This window comes from Motacilla alba, chromosome 7 (genome assembly GCF_015832195.1).
Source record: "Motacilla alba alba isolate MOTALB_02 chromosome 7, Motacilla_alba_V1.0_pri, whole genome shotgun sequence".
Lineage (NCBI taxonomy): Eukaryota > Metazoa > Chordata > Aves > Passeriformes > Motacillidae > Motacilla > Motacilla alba.
In genome coordinates, this window is record NC_052022.1 from 21,838,418 (window position 1) to 21,866,183 (window position 27,766).

The 27,766-nt window shown below is 37.0% G+C and overlaps 1 protein-coding gene across 3 annotated transcripts in view; it reads right to left on the bottom strand.

Moving 5' to 3' along the window:
• Nucleotides 1–1,270: 1,270 nt before the first annotated feature.
• Nucleotides 1,271–27,766, bottom strand: part of LNPK (lunapark, ER junction formation factor) — a 49,119-nt gene continuing 22,623 nt past the window's right edge. Inside the window, exons 9-14 of one of the 3 annotated variants that reach the window (XR_005257535.1) lie at nt 23,760–23,978; nt 18,086–18,191; nt 17,310–17,380; nt 15,846–16,016; nt 8,126–8,385; nt 1,271–1,740 (exon numbers count right to left, since the gene is read on the bottom strand). Coding sequence is in view for 2 of the 3 variants with exons in the window: in XM_038142247.1 (XP_037998175.1) it covers nt 8,189–8,385; nt 15,846–16,016; nt 17,310–17,380; nt 18,086–18,191; nt 23,760–23,978 (764 nt within the window). In the remaining variant the exon portion in view is untranslated. Of the gene's footprint in view, nt 1,741–6,990; nt 8,386–15,845; nt 16,017–17,309; nt 17,381–18,085; nt 18,192–23,759; nt 23,979–27,766 lie in introns of those variants that run through there. The other 2 variants (XM_038142247.1, XM_038142248.1) reach the window with 2 other exon arrangements.

Here is a 27,766-nt window from a genome sequence, read left to right on the forward strand (position 1 = left end):
TTCTGCACTTATGCTATTTGCAAAAAATATTTAACTTTAAGGCATTCCTTTTTTCCTGAAATAATTGCATGCAAGATGAGAACTAAAACACAATCTGAAGTGCAGTAAAGGTAATTGCTGCACTTACTGCTCGTGTCATGTTGATGTATTACTACGTATCAAAGGTCACAGTTCTGTACTCATACATTATCAAATTTGAAAGAGCAATATTCGAATCCGACCAACCTTTAAACTGCCTGGAATCTGTGTGAAAATGGATGCAGGCTAACTTGGATTTCAAAAAAAAAAAAAAAAAAAGAACCCATGTTTCGGAAGCTGAGGGGTCAATCAAGCCAGACTGACAGGGTTACGTGTCACTTCTGTGCATCTAATACCCTCTTAGATTATCAATGAGGTGCAGTACACTGATCACAAACTAAAGCAGCTGTGCTAATGAAAATGAAACCGTCTGAAAAAGCTAGGTAATACAGGCCTGTGACACAGGGCAGTACCTTGTGGACAATAATGGAGGAATAAGGACATAAATCACCATTTAGATACAATAAAAGCTGCAATACCCACCCTGAAACGCCTGTGGAATCGTGGGCCAAAGTCAGCACCTTCTCAATTCCACAATTCTCTCTGAAGCTGCCACATATTTTCAATCCTGAGTCAAGGCAGGTTTTCCTGCCTCTACTTCAGCACACACAAAATTTTGCAGTCCCATGCCAGGCTGACCTTTGAGGGTGAAGAGCTGGCTGCTCATGCCATGAGCCAGGAGTTCTCACAATTGGCTGCAGCACAGACAAATGGGTCTTATCAGAAACTACTCAACCTTGAACAACTTTCTTCTCCTACATATGCCAGTCCAACTGGGGGGCAGGGGCTGCATTAAAGAGGCAGGGGCTCCCCCATCCTTGTTTGGTAACATATGGGGTTCCTCAAAAATACCCAAATAACTACAAAACTCAAGTGGATTAAGTACAGCCAGCACAGAAGGAACTATTAAACACCTCAAATCATCGCCTCAAATCATCAATTAAGCTCAAGTAAATAAATAGCTTTTTCATGATCAGTTTTTTTCCTCAAGAAGTTACATACACAGCAATGACAGCATATATTCAAATAACAAGCTATGCAATTTCATTTCATATGCTTTAAAATTTGCTTCATTTGGTAAAATAGTAAATTTCAAAAGGGGAGCACAAGTTCAAATATTTTCTCAATTACAAGCAGAAAAGCTAAGACAGACATTTCAGTAAGTCTAGTAGAGCCTAAGAATTCACACTAATTAATGTTTTTGCCATTGATTTTAATGGAATTTCAACTGCAGGTGATGTATAGTCAAGGCTACATCTAGGATTAGAATGATTAAAGATAATATTTCTGATTAAAGATAATATTTATAGTACATAAACACACATACCCTTTACTAATGCAACAAGGCTATTACAACAATAGCATCTATAAATATACAGGAACTCCTGTTTAAATAAAAACTCAATATACAAAAAAAAGCAAGTACAAACATTCCTAAAGAAATAACTTTAACATTTCCTTTAAAACATAATTCAAAACAGTTTTCTTAAAATGAATTTTCTTGGTGGTTTTGTAAAATGTTTTTGAGTGCTGAATAAGTCAAAAATTAAGGTTCATCAACTGAGCAGAACTCCTTGAAGTGATGCAAGGAATTAGAGGGCAGACCGCTTGAGAAGAGCTGGAAGGTCTTTGTTGCTTGAGTTTTCTACAAATCCAGCTTCTCTATTTTCATTGCGACAGCAAAACGGAGAGAGAAAGAGAGAAAGAATGATTATTTCAATATAAGTTTACAAATTTAGAGATGACTTTGAATTTACAAATTGAACACCCAAAACTGTCAGCTCTCCAGTATCTGCACCCCTTATTTTCTCCAATATCTGATTATCATGGGATTTTGCTGCATGTACTCTTCTCTGGCAGTCGCAATCTCCCTTTCACAAATTATTTTCGTCACACAACAAAAGGAGAATACATGATTTCACAGTGGCAAAGGCTTATGAAGCCCTCCTGAAAAACATTAGTAATTGTTTACTGAAAATCCTAGCAGTACAGTGCTAGGTACATACAGTGGCAGTTCTGAAATAGGTTTATTCCCACAGTGACTACTGTGAGAAATAACCAGTATTACAAGACTTGGTCAGGACATCCCCTCTACCCAAAAAATTTAAGTCATGATCAAATTGATTTTATGCAACCTTGAAAGTTATATTATGATACAGTGCTTTAAATTTTTTCACTGTTGCAAAGTTAAATAACCTACTGAGAATCTTTCAAGTGTTTGCTTTAATCTCAAACCCCATGGTTTGGGAACAAATTATTGTATAATCAATACATTTCATTTTAAAGCGCTTCTCACTATCCTGCCTATCATATACCTCTCTAGGTCTTATTCTTCATAGAATCACAGAATCGTTATTCTTTCAGAGAAAAGATTGAATGTGACCTGACAAGACCCCAAAGAGGCCCACAAATCAAAAGCAACGGTGAAGTCAAATTCCTTGAGACTCACCATCTTAAGGGACAACTCAATTTCTTATTTTTTTAAATGCTGGGGGGTAGCAGTTCCCATTGTTAAACACCACTGGAGCTTATCCTATCTGTTGTGTAAACAAACCTCTAGTAAAAATCCAAGGCTAAAATTCCCACCTACTCAGGATGCCATTCTTTTCCTACAAACACCAAGAATCCAAAGTAGGAAATACACTGAATTTCAGACTACCAGACAAGCTTAACTAAGACACATTTCTGATGGAAGTTCACAGTTTGTCCTCTGACAGAAACATTGGTGCATGACTACACACCAGGACCTGGAGCCAACAACTCTATGCCAGTTAACCCCACCAGCTGTAATTCCTTGCCTTCATCACCTTCCACAAACCTGAGACATATGAATTCCACCTAAAGACCACACCATGGAAGAGAGGAGCACTGCCAAAGACCAGTAATCATTTCACATACATTTTCCTGTCAGGGAATCAAAACTTTCTGACAACCACCAAAAATCTCTGTCACCCATATACTGCCATTAAATACATTCTTAAGCAATTATAAGAAACTACATGCCATCAATCAAACACAATCCACTGGTCATGGAGTAATCTTTTATTGCCCTCTCATTTTAAATCTAATCCCTTCTGCAAGGCTATTTGCCCAAATTATTAGGAACTTTCAAACTTCCAGTCTTTATTCCTGGAAAACTTACTCTCCTTCTAATGTCTATGCACTTGATGTATCTGCAGCCTTTTTTTAAATTAGCTTGTACTAATGATATGCTTTCTGTACAGTCTCCTTCAGAGGCTCACTACACCAGAAATCTGGACAGGGCTGCATTTTACCAATTCTAGATTAGAAGTGAAACATGAGATGCTGACATCTGAGGCATTAACTTTCAACCACATAACTGGACACAAAATAACCTCTTAAGAGAGATTAGGGGGAAAAAAAAACCCAAACGAAACCAAAAACAGTCTGTAAGACATGGAAGGAAATGAAGGCCTAGAGATTTTGCTTGAGAACACTCAGGGAACTGGTCAAATGATTATTTGCCAAAGACACAAAATTAATCTTCAAGGTTATTGTTCTAATGCAACATTAACAGACAGGACATCCCTTACCCCATGAAGAGTCTTCCTCATTGAAGAATACCTAACAAAACCTCACTCCAGAAGCAAAATAAATAAGGAGAAGCAGCTCATTTAAAACTTTCTTTACATCCACATTTTCTTACTCTTGTACCGAATGTGTTTAGACTTTACAAAAATTAAAGACTTTAATTTAAGTTTCCTCTAGCCTTCTCACTCCTCCAGCACCACAAAACCACAAGTGCACAAATGTTGCTAAGTTCAGAACCATGTACCAACAAAGAAGTGTTTCTCCTTGCCTTCGAAAGTTAAAAAACTTTGTAAGTCTCTCATTATAGCCAGGCAGCTTTTTCTACCAAGTTGTCATACGCTTATTCTGGAATTAACTCTAAAAAAGCAAACAAAATTCTCCAGTAAGATTCTTTGTCAATTCCATCCTTATTATTTCTGACACAGGAACATGATAATAACCTGAGTTATGTACTGCCACGTGGTAACAGCCAAATCCTACCCTATTTTCTGGAAAAAAAAAAAAAAAACAAAAAAAAACCTCTTCAAACTCATCTTTCTTATCTCTTAAGACTTGGTTCTAAAAGAAAAAAAACACTATCCCTTCTCTCCTCCAACTGTTTCACTCCATTATTAAATCCTTCCATTGGCTTCTACTCATGCCACACATGGGGTTCAATCTTCTTAACTTCAAGGCAATCATAACCACCCTCACTCACTTGCTTTTGATAATCTCTAGACCATTCCTAAACCACCAACTTTTGCATTACCTTCATTTTTCATTCCTTGGGAGCGCCTCTTTCCTGCATGGAGGCTAAACAGATTTCTTGAGGAATCGACATACCAAGAGTCCACTTAATGTTTTAATTCAAAATGTCCAAGGGCAACCAATTGTGTTCTCCTTTAGAAGTATTAGAATTTGAAATACTATTGCCTTTTTTAACTCACTTCTAAAGTAAAATGTAAATTTGACCGCCTCATTTCAATTTATTTTGAACTACAACACTCATTTGTCTTTCATGGCAGAGTTTTTACACAGCCAAGATAACTCCTCCCCAATTTATAAACTGTAAGTGAATAAAGGACATTTCTACAGTTATTCATAATATTCCAGAGTCAATAAAAAGCACTACATCAACAAGCTTGCTAAGTATTACTTTACTACCCCACTCAATTTTGCTTTTCATCCTGGCCACAGAAAGAAAGGAGGCTCCTATGACATCGTAGAAGCCTAGTCCTGTGAGAAATCTCAGTACTTCTGAAAAAACTGAGACTTGAGTACATGCCAAGAAGTCAGAAGACAACAAAATATGGAACCACAGTATTTCTTTAATTTTTTTTCCCTCTACTTTCTTCCATTTCCTCATTCTTAAGAAGGAAACTGCAACTGGATTAAATATGACAATTGCTGTACTTTTTTTGTCTACACACTCCTACTTCCAAGGTTTTTTGGCATTACAAAGACATGACTAAGTGTGGTTACTGCTGTGCATTTACAAGTATTTTTGGATTCAATAACTGTTGGACAGGTGCCTTTTACTATTGCCACAGTTATAGTACCCAGAAGCCAAGAAGCAACTGCTGCAGAAACAGAATCCTCTTCCCGTATCTGTATCAGGACTGGGCACCCACACTTGGCAGGAGTAACATGTGAATGCTTACTGTAAAAAGAGAAAAGCTCAGTCCTTAGTGGTCATATGTATCATCATGAGACTGAATTCACCCACAGATTAACCCTGTGCCCTCATTTACTAGAGCTGCTTTAAAACCCTGAAAAATTAGAAAGTTAAAAATAGCTTTTTCTCTATCAAAATTCTAGGACATCATTTACATAATCTTCAAGCCTTCTGAAGCAGTTAATGATAACAACTGCTCATACACTTTAAGTATGAAAGTCTTTTAGGAAAAGTCTGTCATGCACTTAAAACAGCTAAATCTTCCTGTGCTCAAAGGTTGTAGGTATTTTTAGGTCACAAAGCAGGTTTTCACATTCTAAGAAGTGTTTGTTTTCACATCAGATTGACTGTCTCTACTTAATGTATTTGATATATTCAGTGATATATTAAACAAAAAGTACCAATAACTTCTGTGGAAAGTTTCTCATGTCGCATTTAAGACTCTTGGAAGAAATAATTCCCCACCCCAACCCCTCCAAATACTAAGGCTCCTTTTTCAAAAAAAAGTTCATATTCCCAAAATCCTAAGAAACATCAGTTTCTTTGGCAAAAGCAGGACGTGTGAAAATATACATGTCCAAGGCTAATGAAAACATTTTTAATATGTAGGTCCAATACCAACAGTTTTCTCAGTCAATTCTACAGATATTACAGCTCAGCCACTGCTTGTCATGGAAAGGACCTGGAATTACTCTACAAAAGACCAGACACTTCAGATGCACATTTTTGAAAGGAAGTAATATCTGTGCCTAGAGTAACTTTAAGTTCTGCACTGATAGTAATTCATGCCTCCATCTCCCATTTGATGGCTCAGAATATCAAATTTTACTTCTTTTTAGCACTTCTAATGTAAGTACATCCAACAATTTACTGTGCTGAATTACTCACATGGTCTGTGATTTTTTTCTCTCCAAAGAAACAAGCCTTTAAGCAGATAAGTCAGTGAGGCACAAAATGCAGTGTAGAGATTAGCAACTTACAAAAAAATAAGTAAGCTTTGCCACCTTTCAGGCAAAATTGTTTCCATTTTAAATAAATTCTGTAATCTAAAATATATTCTCTAAAAGTATTAAAAGTTAATTTCCCTATCACTTTGTACCCTGTACTTTTCTCATACTGTAAGACATGTCCTGAAAAGGGACTGTTTTCTTTGTATTCCCAACTAAGATAGACACATATAAAATGCCTATTTGCTAATTATTCATGTAAATATAGACAAACACCTTTAACCACATGCCTACATTCTGTCTATTAAGACTACCAATTAAAATATTAATTGCAATTAACATAGTGAAGCAGAAAAAAAATTCCTTCTTAATCTAAATACAGACCACACTTGATTCTGACTGATGCAAGGCTGAGCCTCTAAACTATCCCCAAAGAATCAGAAAATAAAGCATGTAGTTAAGCAACAAAATTAATCATTGTTCTTCATGTAATTATATTCTTATTATATGTTCTTCACATAATTATTACTATGTCTTGTATAAAGACATGGATACTAAGGTCACATTGAGAAACATTCTTTTCTTGTAGAGGACTCTCAAACTACTAAGACTGAGGGGTTTTACAGAGTAAAAATAATTTCCCTTTGGAACCAAGACATTAGATTAAAAACGGTTTTGAAATTTGCCTCTCCCTGTAGTAAGGTATACAACACTGCAAAAAATAAAACATTTATCATAAATATTACTAAATCCAGCAAGTTACATATGTTCAGCATTTATTTCTAAAAAAATCTGATTGACTTAGGTACCTCACAGACACCAGAATACTTCTAATCCAGGATCCCAGCTGTTACATTTAACAGGAAATGTGTAAGAAGTGTCCTTAGCTTAAAAAGCAATGCAATAAAAAAATTACATTTTCAGTAATCCAGCAGCAAATATTCATTGCAATCATAACATTGAATAGTATCAACTAGCTTTAGGCACAGTTAGAAAAGCCTTTTGACAAATGCACATGCACTTCCCCTTTACATCAGGGGTCTATTTCTGTTCTATCAAAGCCACCTTAGCTACAAATAGACATGCTCCTTTTAAGGTGGCACATTCCTTCTGAGCTTGCACAAAGTAACTGTAGAATAGCTGCATACAGCAGAACATGAGTTCTCTTCAGTTTTAGGAATCACAAAGCAAGTATTGCTGCTAGATGTCTTTATTTTCCTTTTAACAAAATACACAAAGGCACAAAATTCACTTATATCTTGTCATTATAGTACAGGTATAAATAGTGCTTTGTATTCAAGTACAATCAAGTGCAGAGACTTCTTATATTTTATGTAAACACAAAACAGTTTTGCATGTAGGTGCCTCTGGTTCATCTGCAACGCAAACACCAAAGGAGATGCCATTTATCCAAGTGCCATTTAACTGAATTCTGTCAAGAAGTTAGACAATGAATAATATTAACACCGCTGCATTGACACTTCCATATGCTTAAGTCAAATGTCGGATGACACTTTAGCTTGTAAACATCTGTGTATTAAACGTGTACTCAATCCATTTTAACAGGGCAGCCTTAAAAAGCATCTTAAGTTCACCAGACCTAACTTACAAGGTCAATTGCCATCAGTAATTGCTCTTAATGTGTGACAGCTAAAGGGATGTCAAATTGTAAGTCACCCTTAGCAAAGCTTGTACTTTGACGTTTTTAAATATGCAAACTGAACAAGGGCTACAACTGTTAGACTTCAACCAACTACACATTCTATGTGTTAACTTAAAGAGACATGCTGAATTTACAATACCCACTTCTACACATAGCTTTGACACACTGTGGCAGTTGAGGCAGTTTAAGCCCAAGCAAGATTTTTAAGTTGTACCATTAAAAAAAGCTCACCTGAATAGTAACAACAGGCATGAACAAAGCTAAAAACTAGCTACAGAAGGCACTTGAAGTATTTTATTCTGCTTTTATTAAAGATTCTTCACTTTGTTCAGCTGAAGCAGACTCTGAAATAGCCTCTTCAGTTGTTGAAATGCTTTCTGCTTCTTCTTTTTCAACTTCTTCAGCTAGCTTATCATTTAGATGCTCAGAAATTGGTGTTGTATCATCTGTGTCATTTGTCTCAATGAGCTGGGCCCCATCATCTTCAGATTCTGTGAAAAGAAAAATGACAAAATAGCCATTTGCAGAAATTAAGAGGCAGCTAATATTCTTAAAAAGCAAATGAAACATTCTGCAACTGCATAAAGGTTTTGACTAGTAACTGCATGATGTTCTCAACCCATAAAAACTTTGATTTTTTTTTTAAGACAGTCACAGGTAGAACAATTAAAATCTAAGGGAAAAAATACCATGGAAAAGAGCTTAGCTCCCACTAAGAAAATACTATGTACTACTTGCATGTGTTCATCCTCAACAGAAGCCTTCTAAACTTGTTTACTAAAGCAAGATGTTAAAAACAGGATGGCAATTTAGTTTCTTCGGTAATGTCAGTTTCACCAACCGTTTCACTTTTTTTAATAAGGGCTCAATCCATACACAAACTAAAACATTCTTCTTGATGGAAACAACTTAACATAAGGAGTCTGATAATCAGGGGAAAAAAACAAACAAATATTCCAAACCAGTCAATGAAAATTATTACATATTCTGTCTTCCCTGGAGTAGTGTAGGATGGTTGCACAGGAGTGAGTATACTTACTCTTCATCTAGGATGGGAGTTTCTTTGATAACCAGCATATTTTTAAGATCAAAACCATTTATTTTAAGTACTGCCTCTGAAGAAGTATATTCTAGCTTCACAAGAGGACTTCAGCAGCATATGAGAAGTGTCATATTTTGAAGTAAGCATAAGCACTTAAAAACAACGTAGTGTTGCATAAATGACGCAAAGGTACTGTAGAATGGTATTGCTGATGGCAATTTGACTAGATTTATTGACTAGTATTACTCAATAATATACAGTACTAATGTATACTGTGAAGGGGAACAGTGTGCAAAACTGATGCGAAGTTACAGCTCAAAAATCTTAGCCTTATCAAATGTTTCTAACTCTATAGATTGGTTTGGGTTAGAAGCAACCTTAAAGATCAATCTAATTCCAACCTTCCCCTAGACCAAGTTGCTCAAAGCCCCATCCAACCAAGCCTTGAAAACTTCCAGGGATGGGGCAGCCACAGCTTCTCTGGGTAGCCTGTTATAGTGTCTCATCCCTATTCACAGTGAAAAATTTCTTCCCAATACCTAACCTAAACCTACTCTTTCAGTTCCTATCCATTCTGCCTTGTCCTATCATTATATGCCTTTGTATAAATGTCCCTCTCCAGCTTTCTTGAGGCCCCTCTAGATCCTATGGTGCTCTCTGGTCCCCCCGAAGGCTTCTCTTCTCCAGGCTGTACAGCTCCAATCCTCTCAGCCTGTCATCACAGGACAGGTGCTCCAGCCCTCTGACCCTGTTTGTGGCCTTCCTGCAGGCTTGCTCCAAAAGGAGAATGTCCTCCTTATGCCAGGGGCCTGTTGTGGTTTAACCCAGCCTGCAACTGGGCTGCAGACCAGACACTTGCTTACTCCCCACCCACCCTCCTGCCAGCCTGGTGGGATGGGAAGGAGAATCACAATAAAAGTTAAATCCCTAGGTCCAAATTAGAGCAGTCTAATAATTCAACATATTAAGATAGTTATGACTACAACAAAAATAATTGTATCTAAGCAGAGGAGGGGGGGAAGGAAGAGAAAGGAAAAAAATTAAACATATGTGATGCCAAATACAATGGCAGGACATGGATGGCTTTCTGGGCTGCAATCACACATTGCCAGGTCATGCTGAGATTCTTGCCAACCAACATCCCCACATTCTTCTCCTAAGGGCTGCTCTCAATTCATTCTCTGCTCAGCCTGTACTTGTGCTTGGGATTGTCTTATCCAGACGCAGGACCTTAGAAATGGCGTTGTTGAACTTCATGAGGTTCACAGTCCCACCTCTCAAGCCTCTCAAAGTCCTTTTGGATGGAATCCCTGCCCTGCACCACACAGCTCAGTATCATCAGCAAACCTGCTGAAGTGTGCTCAAGCCCACAGTCCACGTTCCTGACAAAGATATCAAGCAGTGCTGGTCCCAATACCAACCTCTCAGGATAACAGTGCCAGTCAAATGCCACATGTTCATGTTGATCAAAACAGGTTGGGTAAAAGTCTGAAAGTAATCAGACTGCTTCAGGCTGATACAGAATTCAAGCAGAGCTGAAAGTTTTAGAACCATTGCTCTGGCTTCCTGGCCCATGACTGAGTAGAAGAGCTGTTGCACACCCCTGTGCAGCATACCTTGTACAAAAGCCATCTGTCATCAAGAACTGAAGACCCCTCTTTCCAAACAAACCTCTGCCTAGCTAGTTCCAGGCTTCATTTCAGACTGCTCAGATGAGCCCAGCTTCTCCATTGTTTTCTCAGACTTGATCTTTCATTTTAGCAAGTCTGTAGCTGACTCTCCTCCTGATTCTTTCCCTGCTCTCTCAACCACAGGCTACTCAACACCTGCCCTGGCTTCTTGTTACAAAATTTTTCAACCTTCTTATTTCTGCCCAAGCAAATTAATGCTCCCAGTTATTTTCCAGGCCATCCCACTCTCTCCTTCTGCTCTTTAATTTCCATCTTGATCCCATCTCTGTCTGTGCTCAATCTTTATCTCTCAACTGTCAGTTTTCTTTCTGTCTCATCTCTGCATTTTTTCTTCAGCCTCAAATTCTATGAATAACTTCATGCATTTTCCTGCTCCACTCCCTCCACACTTGAGTTACACTCCTTTATTGCTGGTCTTCAGGCTAGAGTCAAACAAAGTAAAGAGACTTTGCTCAGTCTGATCAGAAGGGTGCCAAACAATTATAATATCTTTGATGTAAAACCCAGGGACAATCACAGCCATCAGCAGAAGCTTCTAATGGAAAGGAGAAAACCTGAAGAAATGCATATTCTCACTACATTCAATGGAACAGGATGGTGCTTTCATTTTTATATTCTACTAAAAGGTATGGAGACACTGCTTATTTAAACAAAAAATTGTCAGGCAGTTTATGACTTTTCCCTTCACTCTGTTCTTGGGTAAACTAATTCAAACTCTTGAAACTCTCCAAAATATATAGTAGTACAAATTTACAAGGAAAATTTTGGTCTTGCAATTCAGTCTGAGAAAGTTACAAGAAACTACGGAGTAGGTCCCTTAAATGAGTAGCCAGGGCATGCAGAGTAAGTGATGCTAACTCTGACCACAAACATGATCAGTCTTCATTAAAAATATATAGTGATTCCATTTTAAACACAGCAATTAATGGAAAGCTTGCCTAAAGTCAACCTGATCTAAATAGTGCGTGAATAATGTCTTTGTAAGAGCAGCAGCCAACAAGTGAAAGTTCTGACAGTAAGCTTTAAAAGATGACAAAAGAAAATTTAAGTGTTCTTGATGAGGAATACTTAATTCATCATTTAAGCACAGAATATAGCTTCACCCACATGATCTTAACAGCAAACACAGCCCTACGCTTGCTGCATATTCAAGAGCTGCAACAATGCAACGTTGAAAAACCTGCTCCTGGCTACAGCAGCTTTCCCCCCCAACACTCCTGCTTAGTGCTTAGACAGTATATGCAATTCACATTGGAAGAAGTCTGCCACCCTTGCTCTTGTTGCAGAGAGTATTTCACTGAGTAACCATTGAAATCATAATACTGCATCACTATTAAATTAAGTAGAAAATGCCTATTAAGTGGGAATTCATAAAAATAGTGTAATTGCTCTAAAATAAAGCTGCTTGTGCTTTCACACAAGTTTTCTTCACTACTACAGCTCCCCTTTAAGATAGATCTTCACATAGTGCCACATGTCTGAAGTGCCTTTAAAGAACACATGTCTCACAGTAATCTGTTAGTGGCTTTGGTGTCACAGAAAGCTATTGTGAAGCCTTTGAAACAAGTCAGATAATAGCAACAGCATTCTCTTTAGCAAAAAGGCAACTTATGTTGTTCAGCAAAACTGAAATGTGGTTGACTGGAAACATAATACATTTTTAAATCACAAGAATTTGTTTGCAAGTTATTAAAGTCAAGGTGAGCTGACTTATGTCTGCTTGAGAAATTGAGTTCTAGACATATCAGTCCTTTGTCTTCCATCAGTTTTATTCCTAGAAAAGGTTTCTGCAACACTTACCCAAAGCCCAGCTCCATTTATGGTAGAACTCACGGTGAGCACACACTTGAAATGTCATTATTTCTGGCAGAGATCATTACTGTGACCCCTTCAGTTGAACATGCCACGTTTCTGCACCTGCCTTTATAATGGAAACCCTTTCAAACATACTAGCAGTAGCTGTATTCCCAGAACCCTTTCAAGTGACAGTATAAATAATCATAAAAATATTTGAGAAAGATGTTCAAGGAATTCCATACAAATCTGGAGACATCACATAAAGTAGTCCCTGAAGTGCTGGCCACTGTGGTGAAGTCTAAAGTTCAAATCTTCATCTAATGAAGACCTCTAAATATCAGCACCAGACATTCAACACAAAAGACTGATGCAGTTTATTTTTCTTCAAAATACTGTGAAAATAAATTTGTTTCAAAATACTGTGAAATGCTAAACCTGAATAATACTGTGAAATGCTAAACCTGCTAATCAAGAATACAGGATAACAGCATTAAATAAAAGCAAGGCAAAATGTATCAAGAGGCTAAAAGTACTTCCTGTTGGCTCTTTCAATATGATCCAAACATGGATACATTTAAGATAAGTACATAAGAGAACCAACCAGCCTTTGATGGGAGGAAGAGGAGATCAAAATCAAGCCATTTATGGGAAAGGTAAGAAAAGAGCTGAAGTTTATTGCTTCACTCTGGTACTAAAATTTCCTAAATTAATCTGCTGAATAAGGAAGCATGATGTTTGTGCCAGTAATTTGCACCAGACTGACAGCTGATGACTCCATTTTCCAGAGGTTTAAAACAAAATACTGAAGTTCAGTGCTAATGGCACTCCCCATAAGCATTCTTCAAATCTCTTATCCACAGGAGTCGCATGTAACATGCTTGTCACTACATGAGCACACAACTGGAAAAAAGATTGAGCTTCATGCTCTACCCATTAGCTAAAGTAGCTGACTGGTAAAAAGTATTTATAGCATTTCTTTATCACATTATTTTGCTGTTTCCTTGAGCCATACAGCTATAGTATAAATGAATTACAGATAAGAGCTGTAGTCCCCGGTGTTGCCAGCATTGTGGTGAAGTTGGTTTCCTGATGTTAATGTTTGTATACATCTGTAAGTGAAGATATATTCTCTATTCTTGCTATGACAGCAGCTATTTTACTGTGGTGAACAAAAACCTTCCCCAGAGCTATACCTTAATGATAGCTTCATACCTTAAAACTTAGAATCAAGGAATGTGTTCATTTATTAATAAAACCCAACTGCACGTAAGCAGTTATGTTTCATATTATAGTTCCAGTGGAAAAAGTGATTTAGTGAAAATATTTTCTCATTCAGAAGAGATTCCTTTGTGGCAAGTCACAGGCAGGCACCGGTCTCCTCTAAATCAACAAGACATTTCTCAGAGCTATGTAAAGTACTAAGATACACTCTATTTCTGGCTGCTTAGTAATTATCAAAACAAAATGGTTTGTATCGTCCTGGAGAATAAATATTCAGAAAAGAGCTGCTATTTAACATCGAAAACCAAAAGTCTGTATACCACTTACTTAGTTCTTATGCTTCTTGTGCAAAATCTTACCATATACTTCCTATCAGGAAAAGACAACTGGACAATGAAGCTCACAGCTGTTTCTTTTCCTGCTGTTTTTAAATAGAGCAGCATATTAATACAAGACCACATCAGAAAAAAACAAGTAATTTTCATTGTTAAAGGTAAATTGGTAAAATCATATTTACTACAATAAATCCATCCTATTTTTCTGCTGCAATGTTTGATAAAATTCTGCTTCCCTAAAAAGCAACTTATGTCACAGTTTTCATTCCTACATCTGAAATGGTTAATTGCAACCTCACAGTAATTCTTCAGATTTGACTTTTTTTACAATATCTACAGACTGACTCAGCAGCTCAGACCCATTATAAGCACAGTTTCATAATAATTTCTTTCAATGATAATACCAGATTAATTAGCAAGCACATCTCCTTACCTTTCTCTAAAAACCTGCAGTAATGGATAGTATTCAAAAACCCGTGAGGCACATGCCTCCAAGAGTTGAGTATCCCTCTTGAAGGACCTCTCTACTTGAGTCAGACAAAAGAAACAAGCACATTTAAAGATCCCAGTAACAAAGTATGCCTTTTTCTGTAAGAATCTTCTAAGTTTAAAAGTCCAAGAATCTACCCTCCTCTTGCTAAAAAAATGACACTGGGATTTAAGGGCAAATGAGATACCTTCATTGTCTCAGTTTCATCCATTTCATTTCAGTCTTTCATGCCAGTAACAGCACTTTTACTGAGGTAAGAGTGCACTATGGTACAGGAAAAGAAAGCAAGTTTTCACTACAATGCACCCTCATGAGGCCATGCTCAGAGACTGCCACCATTAAACACAACTTCCCTACTGGTTTTGTGCAGCCTTCTCATGCCAGAAAGTAATGCCCAATGTTATTTTGCATTCCCTGTTAAAAACAATCAAGCAGAAGCACTCTATTACACCCTGACAGTTTCCCACAGTTGGTTTCTAGTCTGAACCTCAGGGCTGCACACTATCTGATAGTTTTCCTCCAGGATCCCTGCTTAAACTAACGTAAAGTCCCATCAAGCACTCAACAGCACATCTAACTGGAGATCCTCTGGTCTGAAATTATGATTTCTGGAGTCTTTTAAAACACTGCATCTTCCTGTTGGCTGTACACCAGATGCCTACTGTATCTGTAGACTATAAAATGTCTCAAAAGGAACTATGTTAAATTAAAATTGACAATTTGTCTTTGAACTACCTGAAATTAAACAAGGCAGTTTTACTAGATTTTCCTGCCCTGAGGAAAAGTGCAAAAGGAACAAAGGCAGAAATTCCAACACACCTCAATCAAATGACTTGCCAAACACAGTGGAAGTTAACTACTTTGGGACATACTCCCTCCTTAACTATTTCTGTAATTTACAGTGCCTTTTCTTTTCGATTGTCAGCAACACTAGAGTGAAAAAATTTGTTATGCCATCATTTGCATAAGATAATGACAAATACGAAGAAATTTTAGGGTACAGGAAAGAAGACTGTCAACAGGAAAGCTACCATCAACAACCTAAGCTGGGAGCAGAGACAAGAGCTGAAAAAAAATATAAACTGCACTTGCTATGAAATCAGAATAAACCATACTATTTCAATTAGAAGGGACCAACAACAATCATCTAGACCAACTGGAGGTAGGTAAAGCATGTTAAGGACATTGACCAAATGCCTTTAATACTGACAGACTTTGGGCACTGATCACCTCAACAGGAACCATGCTGGAGCAGTGTTTGAGTAATTCAGCTGTCGTCATTCTTATGAGAAAACTTAGCTCAACAGAGAGCTACATGACAGTGAATTTCATTAGCCATTTGGAAAAGAGCAGACTTCATGAGATTAGTACTAACCTTTTGTCTGTTGAGTCTCCTGGGGCCTTCTCTCTCTAGGTTCTAGAGGTTCAATTTCAGATCGCAATTCTGTAGTTTGCTTTTTTTCAAAACTGAAGTCTGGAAGTCGTGGAGCTTGAGGTCTAGTTTTTCTTGCGGGATTCAGGAAGAAGCAGTAGGCACATCTAAATGCTACACCACAAAGCACACCCAGTAAGCAGCCTCACTAATTAACTTCACATTTCACCTTTATTCCTACACTGTATTCTGGTGGTTCAAAATACTAAAACCAGAGTTAACTATCAGTACCAGACAGCATCTCCACCAATTTACATAAGTTGTTCTATCTAAGTCCTTTTTTAAATTCAGCAGACATTTCGTTTTCACAAACCTGCTTGCTTTCAGCTCTGCTGAACTGAGTACTGCCCAACACTGTGAAAGATTTGACCACAATGAACAAAATAATGCAATTCAGTAGCACTAGATGTTGCCACATGGTGTTGTTTATTCTTTCCTACAAAAGAATTAAGTTGGCAGATTATTTTTTCCCCTACCCTTAAGATACCACTTTCCTCACACTCTGATGGAAGTGTTAGGAGATGTAAAGGATTCCAGAAGGTAAGTCTCACTCTGCTTTCTGAGAAGCATTCTGCTCCAGTGGTGCTTAATTAAGAAAAAGCAGTTTTGTTTTGCAGAAGTACTGGATACCATTTAATACTTGAAATAACTCTTTTTGTCCTCCCCACTCTCACTAAGACAAGGGGGGAAGTGGCAGTTTCTGGTACAGTTGAGTTGTGAAATCGTAAGAACTAAGATAACATATAGACTACTTATCTTTGGTTTCATAGGAAACATTTAGCTTATTCTTACAATTCAGTATATTTACTCATAAAAATCAACAAAACAAAATGAAATATAGAATTTATCTAGGAATCCCTAGTTTCAAAAGTATCAGGCTTACACTTATGGTAGAAAGCAGGCAATATACAACATCTGTGTTCAATAAAGAGCTGTGTCTGTCTTAAGTTATTGTCAGCCATAAATTCACATATAGGCCCCTAGGGCTTGTTCCCACTCTTTTTCCAATACGTCCCCAAGATCTTCTTGCCAAAGGAAAATTTAGTTTAAGTTCTGGTAAAAGAGGCACACTTTAATGTCAGATAGTTTCTCAACATAAAACCCTTCTGAGAACCATTCGTAGCCAGTAGCAATGTTCAGGGATGTATTGGAGGAAGCTTATTCCTACTGAATAGCTTTCTACACATAAAACCCATGACCTGAAGGTTGCAATAAAGTACTTCTTTAAGTCTTGAAGTAAATCTTAAAAAACAGAGTAATAAGTTACCAAAAAATGCTCCCACATGAACTGGTACTTCACAATGTCAGCTAAGTATTCAGCTGCAACCAAAATGAAGTATGATGCATGCTTGTTATGAAACATTAGCCAAGTAATACAGTCTAAAAAAAAAAAAAATCAGCTCTTACCTATGTATTCAAACTCCTCCTTCAAAGCCATACCATTGTGAGAAAAACATTGCTGACATATAAGGGCATACCTAGAAAACATGAATCATATATAGTAACATACCTTGAAGTAATAGCACGCTCAAGAGAGATGTATTTTACCTCACATATTGACTAATACCTTAAACCTTTTCTTCCAAAAGGTGATTTCCACAATGAAATTATTAACCTTGAAAGTAAACTAAGTCTGTAGATTAAATAATACTTTTTGAAGTTGTTTTAACCACAGAGAAATAGTTTCAGCTACACTTTAAACTACAGTTCATCATATTTTTAGTATCATCAGTGTCAGAAAATAACATCCAAATTAAGCCTTTATTTCATTAGAATACAGTTAATATGAAAAGTAACCATAGTAAACATGTTAAGTTCTGATATGTTTGGACAGTTCTGAAGGCAACCTGAAAGACATTTATAACAGATATAAAGCTGAAGTGCGGAGGCAAATATTTTCCTTTTTTTTAGTTCAAAATATAAGTCATTCACCCACTTGAGCACAGATCTTTCTTTGTATCACACAGCTAATATTACTCAGAACAGAGGTCAGGTTTGCCCAAATATTACCAGTTTCCCTGCAAAGATATTTCAAGTGAAGCACTGAGAAGGAGCCATTTTTCAATTATGAACATTTTGGACAAGTTTATTTACAACTCTTTTAACCCTGACATGGCTTAAATAAAAAGGTTAAGAAGCTTCCTTTCCCCTAAGTGTTTAGGTATTTCTTAAAGAACATTTACCTGTTCTGAGGACCATCACCAACCAAATATTCAATAACTCTATCCACAACTCCTCTTTCTCTAGGAAGAACAGGTCTTGCCAAAGGAGGGCCTGGAGGATGAAGACCTAGAACATGAATTATATCAAAATTATTTTCCACTGTATAAATACGTATAATATTTTATTGTGTGTGTAACAAAATAATTACATCTACTTAATATACATGGATATATTTCTTAGTCCACTAGGAAAGCTGTAAGATTCTTCAACCCACAATATTTCAAAATTCTTCTGCTGCTCCTTTCGCTTATAATTTTATTAAATTGCTCCATTTTTACACCTTGGACATGCAATTAAATTTATAATTTCTAAAGAACTTAACGTATCAATAGTATTCAATTGTTAACAAATAGAGGCTTTTTAAGAAAGAACAACTTAACTAAATCATCTTCATATACACTCAACTCTGCAAATTTACCCTTGTAGTTTACACCAATAAATCTGCCAAAATCAATGGCAACAGTAGAAGAACTAGAGATCAGGGCAACCTGGTGTGCTGGAAGGTGTCCTGTCCATGTCGTGGAGGTTTCAAAGAGATTATCTTAAAGATCCCTTAAAATCGAAACCATTCTATGATTTTATGAAGATGTCACCACAGAAACAACCCCTGGTTTATGTGTAATTATTATATCACATGAGCATACCCTCAGTGTGCATTGAGTCTATACATTAAACCTGTCCAGCTGTTTGTCATTTCGGTAAATCCCACATTTAATGACAAGTTGGATGCTTTCAGACTGATGCTTAATCAAAGAAGCCAGAAGACCGCTATAAAGATACTCTTTCCCCCTTGTATTTAACAAACTACTACCAAAATGAAACTCCTTAAGGAGCAGATTAGAGCCATGGTTGGTTCTTTCTCACCTCTACATACAGCAGTTAAACCAAAACACCAGCACAAGTTTCTCTTTCCACAAAGTTTTAAAACATCTAGTCTGTAGTACAAGACCACTGCAAACTACCAATTTCCATTTATATAGCTTTGAGTTCTTATCTCTACTTTCTCCTGCAGCCTTCAAACAGAATAAGCGAGGCCTAGTGTAAGAAACTCCAGTCTGAGTATTCCAATGCGACCATTCAAGTAACTGTGGAGAGGAAACATTTTACATTTAAGCACGGGAAATATTATGTTACAGTACTTTCAACAAACAATCCTGAGTGTAAGATAATGCAGCACTTGGGGCAAGAGAGGGGAACACTTAAAACCTATTCCCATAAGACCTTTATGAATTACATTCAAAGTCCACAAAACTAACTAAACAACGTTTGAGTAGGACAATGAACCAGTCTTTCAGAACTCTCCAACTGGGACAAAATGGTTCAGCTTCAAGCCACTCCAAGACAAAACTGTGACACCTTACAAATAAGACTTGGTTTATACCATTGACAAAATTACTTTTAAAAATCAAAAAGTCCTACACAAGCTTAAGATAGCTAAGAAGGTTAGACAAAAAAAAAAGAAATCAGCAAGTATTAGCAGGTTTCATACTGAGATGAGCATATGGCAACCTGAAGGCCTGTACGAATTAAGTACATGTAATTCATGGAAATGAAATACTGAAAGTGCAAAAAGAGACCAGTGTTTTCTCTGAGAAGAGTTCTGGCTTGTCACTATTCTCACTCCATCCAGTAAAAACAAAGACAGAAACAGCATGGCTTAAAAGAAAGCCTTTAGTGTCTACAGAAGTCAGCCAACAATTCTCTTTTCAATTTGCTGTATGTTTCCAGTGCTCTTCTTGAGGTATGTTTCACAGAATTCCCCATAATGACCAATAAGCAAAGAGGAAGATAAAGGGTAACACAAACTAAAATCACTGTCTCAATATACAAAAATAAAACAGATTAAACACACTGTCTAAAAATGCAAAATAGGATTTTTTAAAAATCCAAACAAAGGACAACTAAGTGAGTATAGTTTGTTAGTATGTTGAATTAATTCAGAAGGACATTTAACTGAAAGATATTGTGTTAAAAACAGTTGACTTCAAGCTTTTCAGGATTGTTAAGATTTCATTTTTTATAGCAACTTAGCCAGGGACAGGATCAGGACACGCACAGTCCTAGCTTCCAGCACCTAGATAAACATACACATAGAAGTAACATGTATCTCCTAAGCAGACAATTTACAGAATATGCCAAATAGGAAGGGACCCATCTAAATCATTGAGTCCAATTCCTGGCCCTGCACAGGACACCCCAAAAAATCACATCATGTACCTGAGAGCACAGTCCAAACGCTTCTTGAACTCTGTCAGGCTTGGTGCTGTGACCACTTCCACGGGGAGCCTGTGCCAGGGCTCTGGGGGAAAAACCTTTCCCTGATACCCAACCTAAACCTCCCCAGCTCAGCTTTGTGCCATTTCTTTGGGCCCTGTCACTGGCCACCAGAGTGAAGAGATCACTGCCTGCCCCCCTGCTTCCCCTCACTGTTGAAGGCTATTGAAGACCACAGTGAGGTCTCCTCTCTCCTCTTCTTCAGGCTGAACGAATCAAGTATCTCAGCCACTCCTCGTAAATCTTTGACTCCAGACCAGGAGGCAAAGACAACACAGCAAGTCTTACTATTCAATAACCTGATCCAAGATGGACTTCATGTTTAAACAGCACTAAAAGTAACTGCTAGCAAATTACCATTTCAAGCCTCCTACCTTTTTAATCTTCACAGATAGAAGCAGAAAGGAAAAAGTAACTAAGGGCAGAATGTATTACTTTGTGGTAAACCTCACACTCTCAATGTCACATACAGCTAACTTCCATCCTCTATGGCAAATGTTAAACATTGTAGGAATCAAATATTTTCAGCAATGCCCTCTTGTAGTGCAACACATAGAACAAGACTAAATCTTGAAACTAAGGCTGTACTATTTCTAACAGCTCATCTTTCAAGACACATCTTGTCAATATTGGATATTTGACCTAAACAGACTATCCTAATATTTAGGAGAACAACAAAACTCATTCAGAAAATACTGTAATTTATAACCCATCAGTTAAGTATAAAAAAATTCCATACTCAACACAAATGTTTTTAAAACAGGCCTTACTTTCACAAACAAGAGAAATTAATTCAGGAGATAAGAATCAGTGAATGCATTTCCAAGTTATCCCTGTATTCTCTCCACAAGTAGGAACCTAGACCAAGAAAATTGTCCCAGCAGCTGGGAATGGAATAAATTTAGTGCAATATAAACTGTATTCTGCTGAAGCTGTCCAAATTAGAGGCCAGGCAAAATTAATTTCCTAGAGCTTTACAAAAACCTGAAAGATCCAATACTTCCATCAAAAAGGCTGATACAATTTGCAATAAAATGAAAGCCCTAGAAAAATTTTGTGAATACCTGGTTTACACTCAAATGTTAAGTTTATTTATTCAGAAGACCAAGTTTTCATATAACTTGTAAATCATCAATATATGAAGCTTCTAAAAGTCAATAACCAAAGCAAAAATTAAATAAAATAGAATGAAACATCACAACACATTCCATCAACAACTTCAATTACTTGCCTACTAATAACTCAAACCAACCATCTTGGTTCTCATGCTGTTATGGACACCAGTAATTAATATAAACATCAAAAGCAATCATTGTAGAAAGACTGGTCACTTTTGCAAAGCTTGGCAAACTCTCAACTACCTGCTGGTTATTAATTTTCAAACATATGGGAGCTCTGTGGTAATACACGTTAAATTGATTCTCCCCTACAAAATATAGTACAACGAAAATGAATTATTAATCTTCTGTAAAATATAGATAATTAAGGCTATTCATATTTGTTGCAGGCCAAGCATAAACTCAGATGCCATATTATTCTTATAGATACTGAATTTATGAACTTTTCACTACAGCTACATGACTAAGATTTTATACGCCTTGAAGGTTTGGGGAAATTCAAGAAAAAAAGAGGGCTTCCATATTAACTGACAATTGCAGTGGCTCCCATTGTTATCAATGGCAAAGTAACATGTTGGGTCAAAAATCCAGTTATTTAGTGGGGGAAAAGTGCCTGTAAGGCATTATCATAAACACTACATTTAAAATTTTAAATCACAAATATTGGCAACTGTCCTTTCAAACAAGTCAGTTACTTGATTTTCCTTCTTCCTCTAAAACATTTATGCAGTAAAGGCTGAATTCATCCAGCTTATTCAACATGCCTGAATCTTCCCCTAAGAATAAAGCTACTATACAGCTAATATTTTATTCTACAGTCAGTTCCTTAATAAGGAGCATGCAATTTTAAACTCATTGTGGAATTTCTGGTAATCAGATACCAGTAAATGTGGTTTGCAACCAAATGACCAATTTCCTGGTGCAAGAAGCTAATTTCTGGTACTTCAGGATAATCAAGACTTACTAATAACTTGCCTTTACAGTTCACTTCAGGGACAAAAACAAATTTAGCAGCTTCATAACACAGGTAAAGAATTACTAACATCAAATAAGGCTTAAGGAACTCTACAGAGAAGGGAGATCACAACTTTTCATGACAAGTTTATTCCACTACACTAAACAACAGGAAAAGGTATTTTAACATTCAGGTTTCCATTCAGAAGCTTAGAGAGCAGGTGTCAATATAGTATCTAGAGCTCTACTTTTTGATTATATCATGGAAGTTAGTAAGGTGGGATATACAAACGGTAAAACTTAAGTAGTTTCAAGTAAAAATCAGGAACACAGGGCAGAGAAAAATATTCTTGATCCCTGTACATAGAACAAAGAATTACTCCATATTAAACTGGTGCTCATGAGATTCTTGGCAAGTTGTGCCCCTTCTATTTTCAAGACAGCGTTTCATCTCCTTTCTTGCCTTGTGATCCAACTTGTCAAACATCTCACAAAGAATGAAAGGCCTGGCACAAATCCACACACAGCTTTACCACCCACAAGGAAAGTAAGAACGGTGCTGCCCACCCAAAACTCAAATTTTGCGATCTTTCCAATGCAATTTAGTTCATATTCTATCTATTAAAAGTCCATCCCATCTGAACCGAATAAGAAATCAAGGGAAAAACACTTCCAGGAAATAAAACCAAATTTTAAGGACTACTCATTCCTTCCAGATTTCAACCTGTTGCTAAACTCTGGACTCTTGTACCAAAACAACAATTCCATTTTAGTATTCAGCTACAACACAGACAACTTTTCTATTGCATTTGGTATTCCACACTTTAATCTATGAGTTTAGGCTGCATGACTATACCTTCTAGAGTAAAAATTTAAATAAATGTCAAGATCCATGTTAAAAAAAATATGTGCAGGGTTTAGTGAGAAGCATGAATGTATTCTGAAAGTGTTCTCCTCTGCACCTGATTTATACAAGCATAGAGCTCTTCTAAACTAAGAACATAAAAAGGTATGCTATATTGTTGACTACAGAATACTGCAAAGTTTTATTGCCATTTAAACAAAGAAGCCATAACAGTTAAATGAGCTCAGGCAATAGGTTTCAGCATCAAAAGGTGCCAGCTGTAAAGAGTTATGGCTAATTGAATATGGAACTCCTGCTTAATCAGATAACTGCTCTGCTATTTCCAAATGAAATGCCATTTCCATACTGTCTGAAAATGGCCTCTTTTATTGGTAACCAGAGAAAACAATATAAACTGTAAATAACATTAAGTGCTGTGTTTACCCATTCCAGGCACTGAAGTAGCAGGGGATCCAGGGCGCCGTGGTAAAACATTGGATTGCAAGGATGGCACAGCAGCTCTTTCCGGGAGCCCGCTCAGAGCTGGGCTCTCTCTCTGCAGGTTCGGAGATGCTGGAGGAGGGGACTTTGGAGAGCCTTGCTTAGGAGTCGCAGGTGGGGGTGTAGAAGCATTTCTTTGAGCTGCAGTCCTCTGACGAATTTCTGACAAGAATACGTACATACTGGATTTAATATCTAGCATAAGCAAGATATTTGTAAAAGTGCATTAATACTGTTATACCAATTAGCAAATTACAGAATCAAACAAAACCAGGAAGGTCTAAAACTTAACATCATCAGCTGAGTGTGTCATAGAAGTAAATACCACACAGAAGTAAATACCAGATAGAGTACTATATTTCAGTTATCATAACCATTGAATACATTGGGCAAAATTCTTCTAGAAGGAAATTAGAGAACAGAATCACAAAGTATCTGCTAAGGCAGAACATTGGACATACGAACAGCTAGACTCAAACCATAATGTATAGAATTGACCACTTTTTACTCCATGGCTTAAAAATGCTTTCAAGTATTTAGCTTTCCATGGGACCAAAACTATTCATTCAGTATCTAATATGCCCAGGTTACAGGCCCAGAGTTATGGAAAAAAAAATCAGATTGGATAAATCAAACAATTCTAAAACCAGAAGAAAAGGAAATGCTTCATTCAGGTGATATAGTTTCACTGACTTGTTTCAGTAACCCCATTATCAAACCACCTGCATGGATTCTCACAAAGCAAGAATGGGCTTTGCCAGAACACATCCCTGCTTTTACCTCTTCTCACACCACTACCAGTTACTATTAAATCACAATCATGAAAAACTCAATATATTTCCTCAGTTGTTCTTACATGAAGCCAAATATCACCAGAGAAATATACCATGCTTTGAATGTTGTAACAGTCATGCAAGCCTGAGGTTCACACACCATTGCAACAAATCAAACAGAAATGTAACCATTGCTTTAGGTCTGCAGATATTTGCATGGCTAACAAGTAGCAGGTTAGTCTCTACAAGGACACCCCAATAACCCCACATCTAAGGCTGTAATACCCTACTGAGTTGTAGGCGTATAGCACCACGTCACTTTGAACCAGCTTGCATGTCTTCCTCCACAACAAGTGGAATTTAACACTACATTTGGACTTTAAAATCACTTCCACGAGTCTCAAGATTAGAGAGATTTTTATCTGCTGACTTTGTGTCAGGCTGGAAGAGTTTAAATGCTTAGCAGGCAGTTTACAGGTCCACTGGCAACCAGCCACTGGAAGATGGGTGTGCTGAGTCTGAAGGAATGATCCCTGTCCCCAAAAGTACAATCCTAGCATGCTAAGCTCCTGCTGTGGGTGGAGGAGGTGAGCGTGCTACGTCAGCTGGCACTAGCTAAGAAAGAGCTGCTATCACTGAAGCTCTAGGTCAAAAGTAACTGTTCTGTGAGAATACAGCCAATCTAGTGCCATGAAAATTGCTACATACATAGGTTATGGTCTTGCCTACTTATCTGTACATATAAATAGGATTAATACACAACAGAAGAAAAAATTAAAAATTTTTTCGAATCACTACTTTAAAAACTACAAGTTTAAAAACTACACTCTCACTAAAAATCCATCTAGTTAAGTTTCCTACAAAGCAGAACAAATCACTACTTTTCCCCTGCCACATCATGTGCACGGCTGCATTACTTCACACAACTTCATTGTCCAAATTACATCAGTCAATGAGTCTGAAGGTTCTGGATTTTAACTTGATTTTAACAAGTATGTTTGCCCCCTCACTATTTCAGCTGTTCAGAATCTGGAAACCGGGATTAGTTGGTGAGGTAGTTGCAGCATTTCCTTGATGACTTGCTTCTGGTTTGAAAACTGCTCCTGTATCGAGAGTTTTATATGAAGTAAGAACTCATTTATGATGAACCTCCCCATTCAAATGTCTTCAAGATCTTTTTGTGAGAGCCATAAGCAGTAACCTTTCAAGTTTTACTACATTAGGCTAACTGCATTCTCTCTATGCCATCTGACCAACAGGCATGGCCCATCTCCAAATACAAAATATTGATATAAACCCATGATTAAAACCCAAGTTTGCACTATAGTTTCCAGTCATGTGTTAGGTTCAAAATTTAAGCTAAAAAGTATGTGATTTCTCAAGTCTTCTCAGGTCCATATATGTACAAAAAATGAGTGATAAATATAAAGCCTAATTCCACTTGTTCCGAGATCATTTTAAACATCAGTAAAGATATTTTAGTCCATTCTTTTTTCATCACAAAATCCTCTTAATTATTGTTTTACATAGAAAAATGTCCAAGACCATTACTGTAAATGCTACATATGGATGTTACTTTTACATTTTGAAGGTTGTCTTTCTAGATCATGTGTTTTAAGCATATTAATTGTTTAAGAGTGCTGAGTCTGTTTCAATAGGTCATGACTATATTCACATTTATTCTGAGCCCATATTGCACTATTTCTAAGCAATTTCCATGCCACTCGCAAGAGCTTTGCCCCTTTTGCCTGTTCCTTCTGAAGGGTCATTTTTGGCAAGTCTTCCTTAAACTACTTTCAGTTAAAAAGATACTGCTACTTTAATGACTCTTCCCCATATTTTTGTTCCTATAAAGATGCTGAACCAGTACTCCACAGTAAGTATTAGAAAGATATGCTTCAGTAGTTTTAGTTCCATTACAGAGTTAAGAATGCAAGACTCATTGCTAGTTTCCACAAAATATTGGGTTATTTACAATGCTTTTTTTCCCCTCTTCACATAGAAGTCCACTTGGCCTTCATTCTATTCTGTGATTCATACTTAAGAGAACTTGCCAACACTCTGCTGCTCCCCAAGTAAGAGAAGTCACCAGAATCTGCATTATGAGAAAGAGAAAAATGTTCTTCTTGGCACAACCAACAGCCCATCCATTCCAGTACTTCCTTTCACAGAGTGGCTGCAGATGTTATTCAGTGACAACACACAAACCTGAATTTCTGATGCTTACATTCCTGATACGATCCTCAGGATCCATAAATGCATTGTCATGGACAAGGAGAGTACAGCCCTGTCTCATCATTTTAGTATCACATACAGACCCTTTACACATGAACTCCCCTAATTCCTGCTCTGCACTACCACAATAACAGCCCTAATAGTCTTCTGAAGTAATTGAATATGATCTACATACTTCTCAAATTGCCTTAAGGTGCAATGTGTTAAAAATTAGCCTTTTGCAAAGTTCCAGATTTCCATAATTCCAAGTTGCACAACTTAGCTAAGAAACATGTCCATTGACCTCAACACTAACATGATTTACAACTACTACTGATGCAGTTTTAATAAAGTTTTGACATTTTCCAAGGACTTTCTTCAGTAACGATATTTGTGTATCAAAAAGCCAACGCCATGAAGACAGATAAATAGCTTAAAAATAGAACTTTCATTCTCCAAACACACTCCAGTTCAAATTCTGCAGTTACCAGCATTGGACACTTCAGACATAAGCAGACACATTACTTAAGAGGTATCTACTCAACTGATGATTCAGTATGAGCTCTTAAAGACTATTACACTACTGCAGTGGTGAGGCAGTGCCATGTTTCATGTTTACAAGCATAACTATTTTATTTTTTCCTCACTTCAAAATACCTTGATTTTTGTAGAGAAAAATACATTATTTTCACAGAGCTACACTACACTGCAGGTCAATATATAGTTTACATAACTTGTTCGCTTTGGTATTGAAGATCAACCAAGCATTTTCTTCCTTCCTCCTCATGCCTCTATCCATCCCACAGCCTGCAACCATCTTTTATTGCTTTATTTTTAATTCAGGTCACAGAGTGATCTCATTTACAATACGCCCCTGCTAACAGTCATATTAAAATGAAAAGAGCAGGTATCAACAAGAGGATATTGCTGATAAATATTTCAGTGAAAATACATACTTACCTT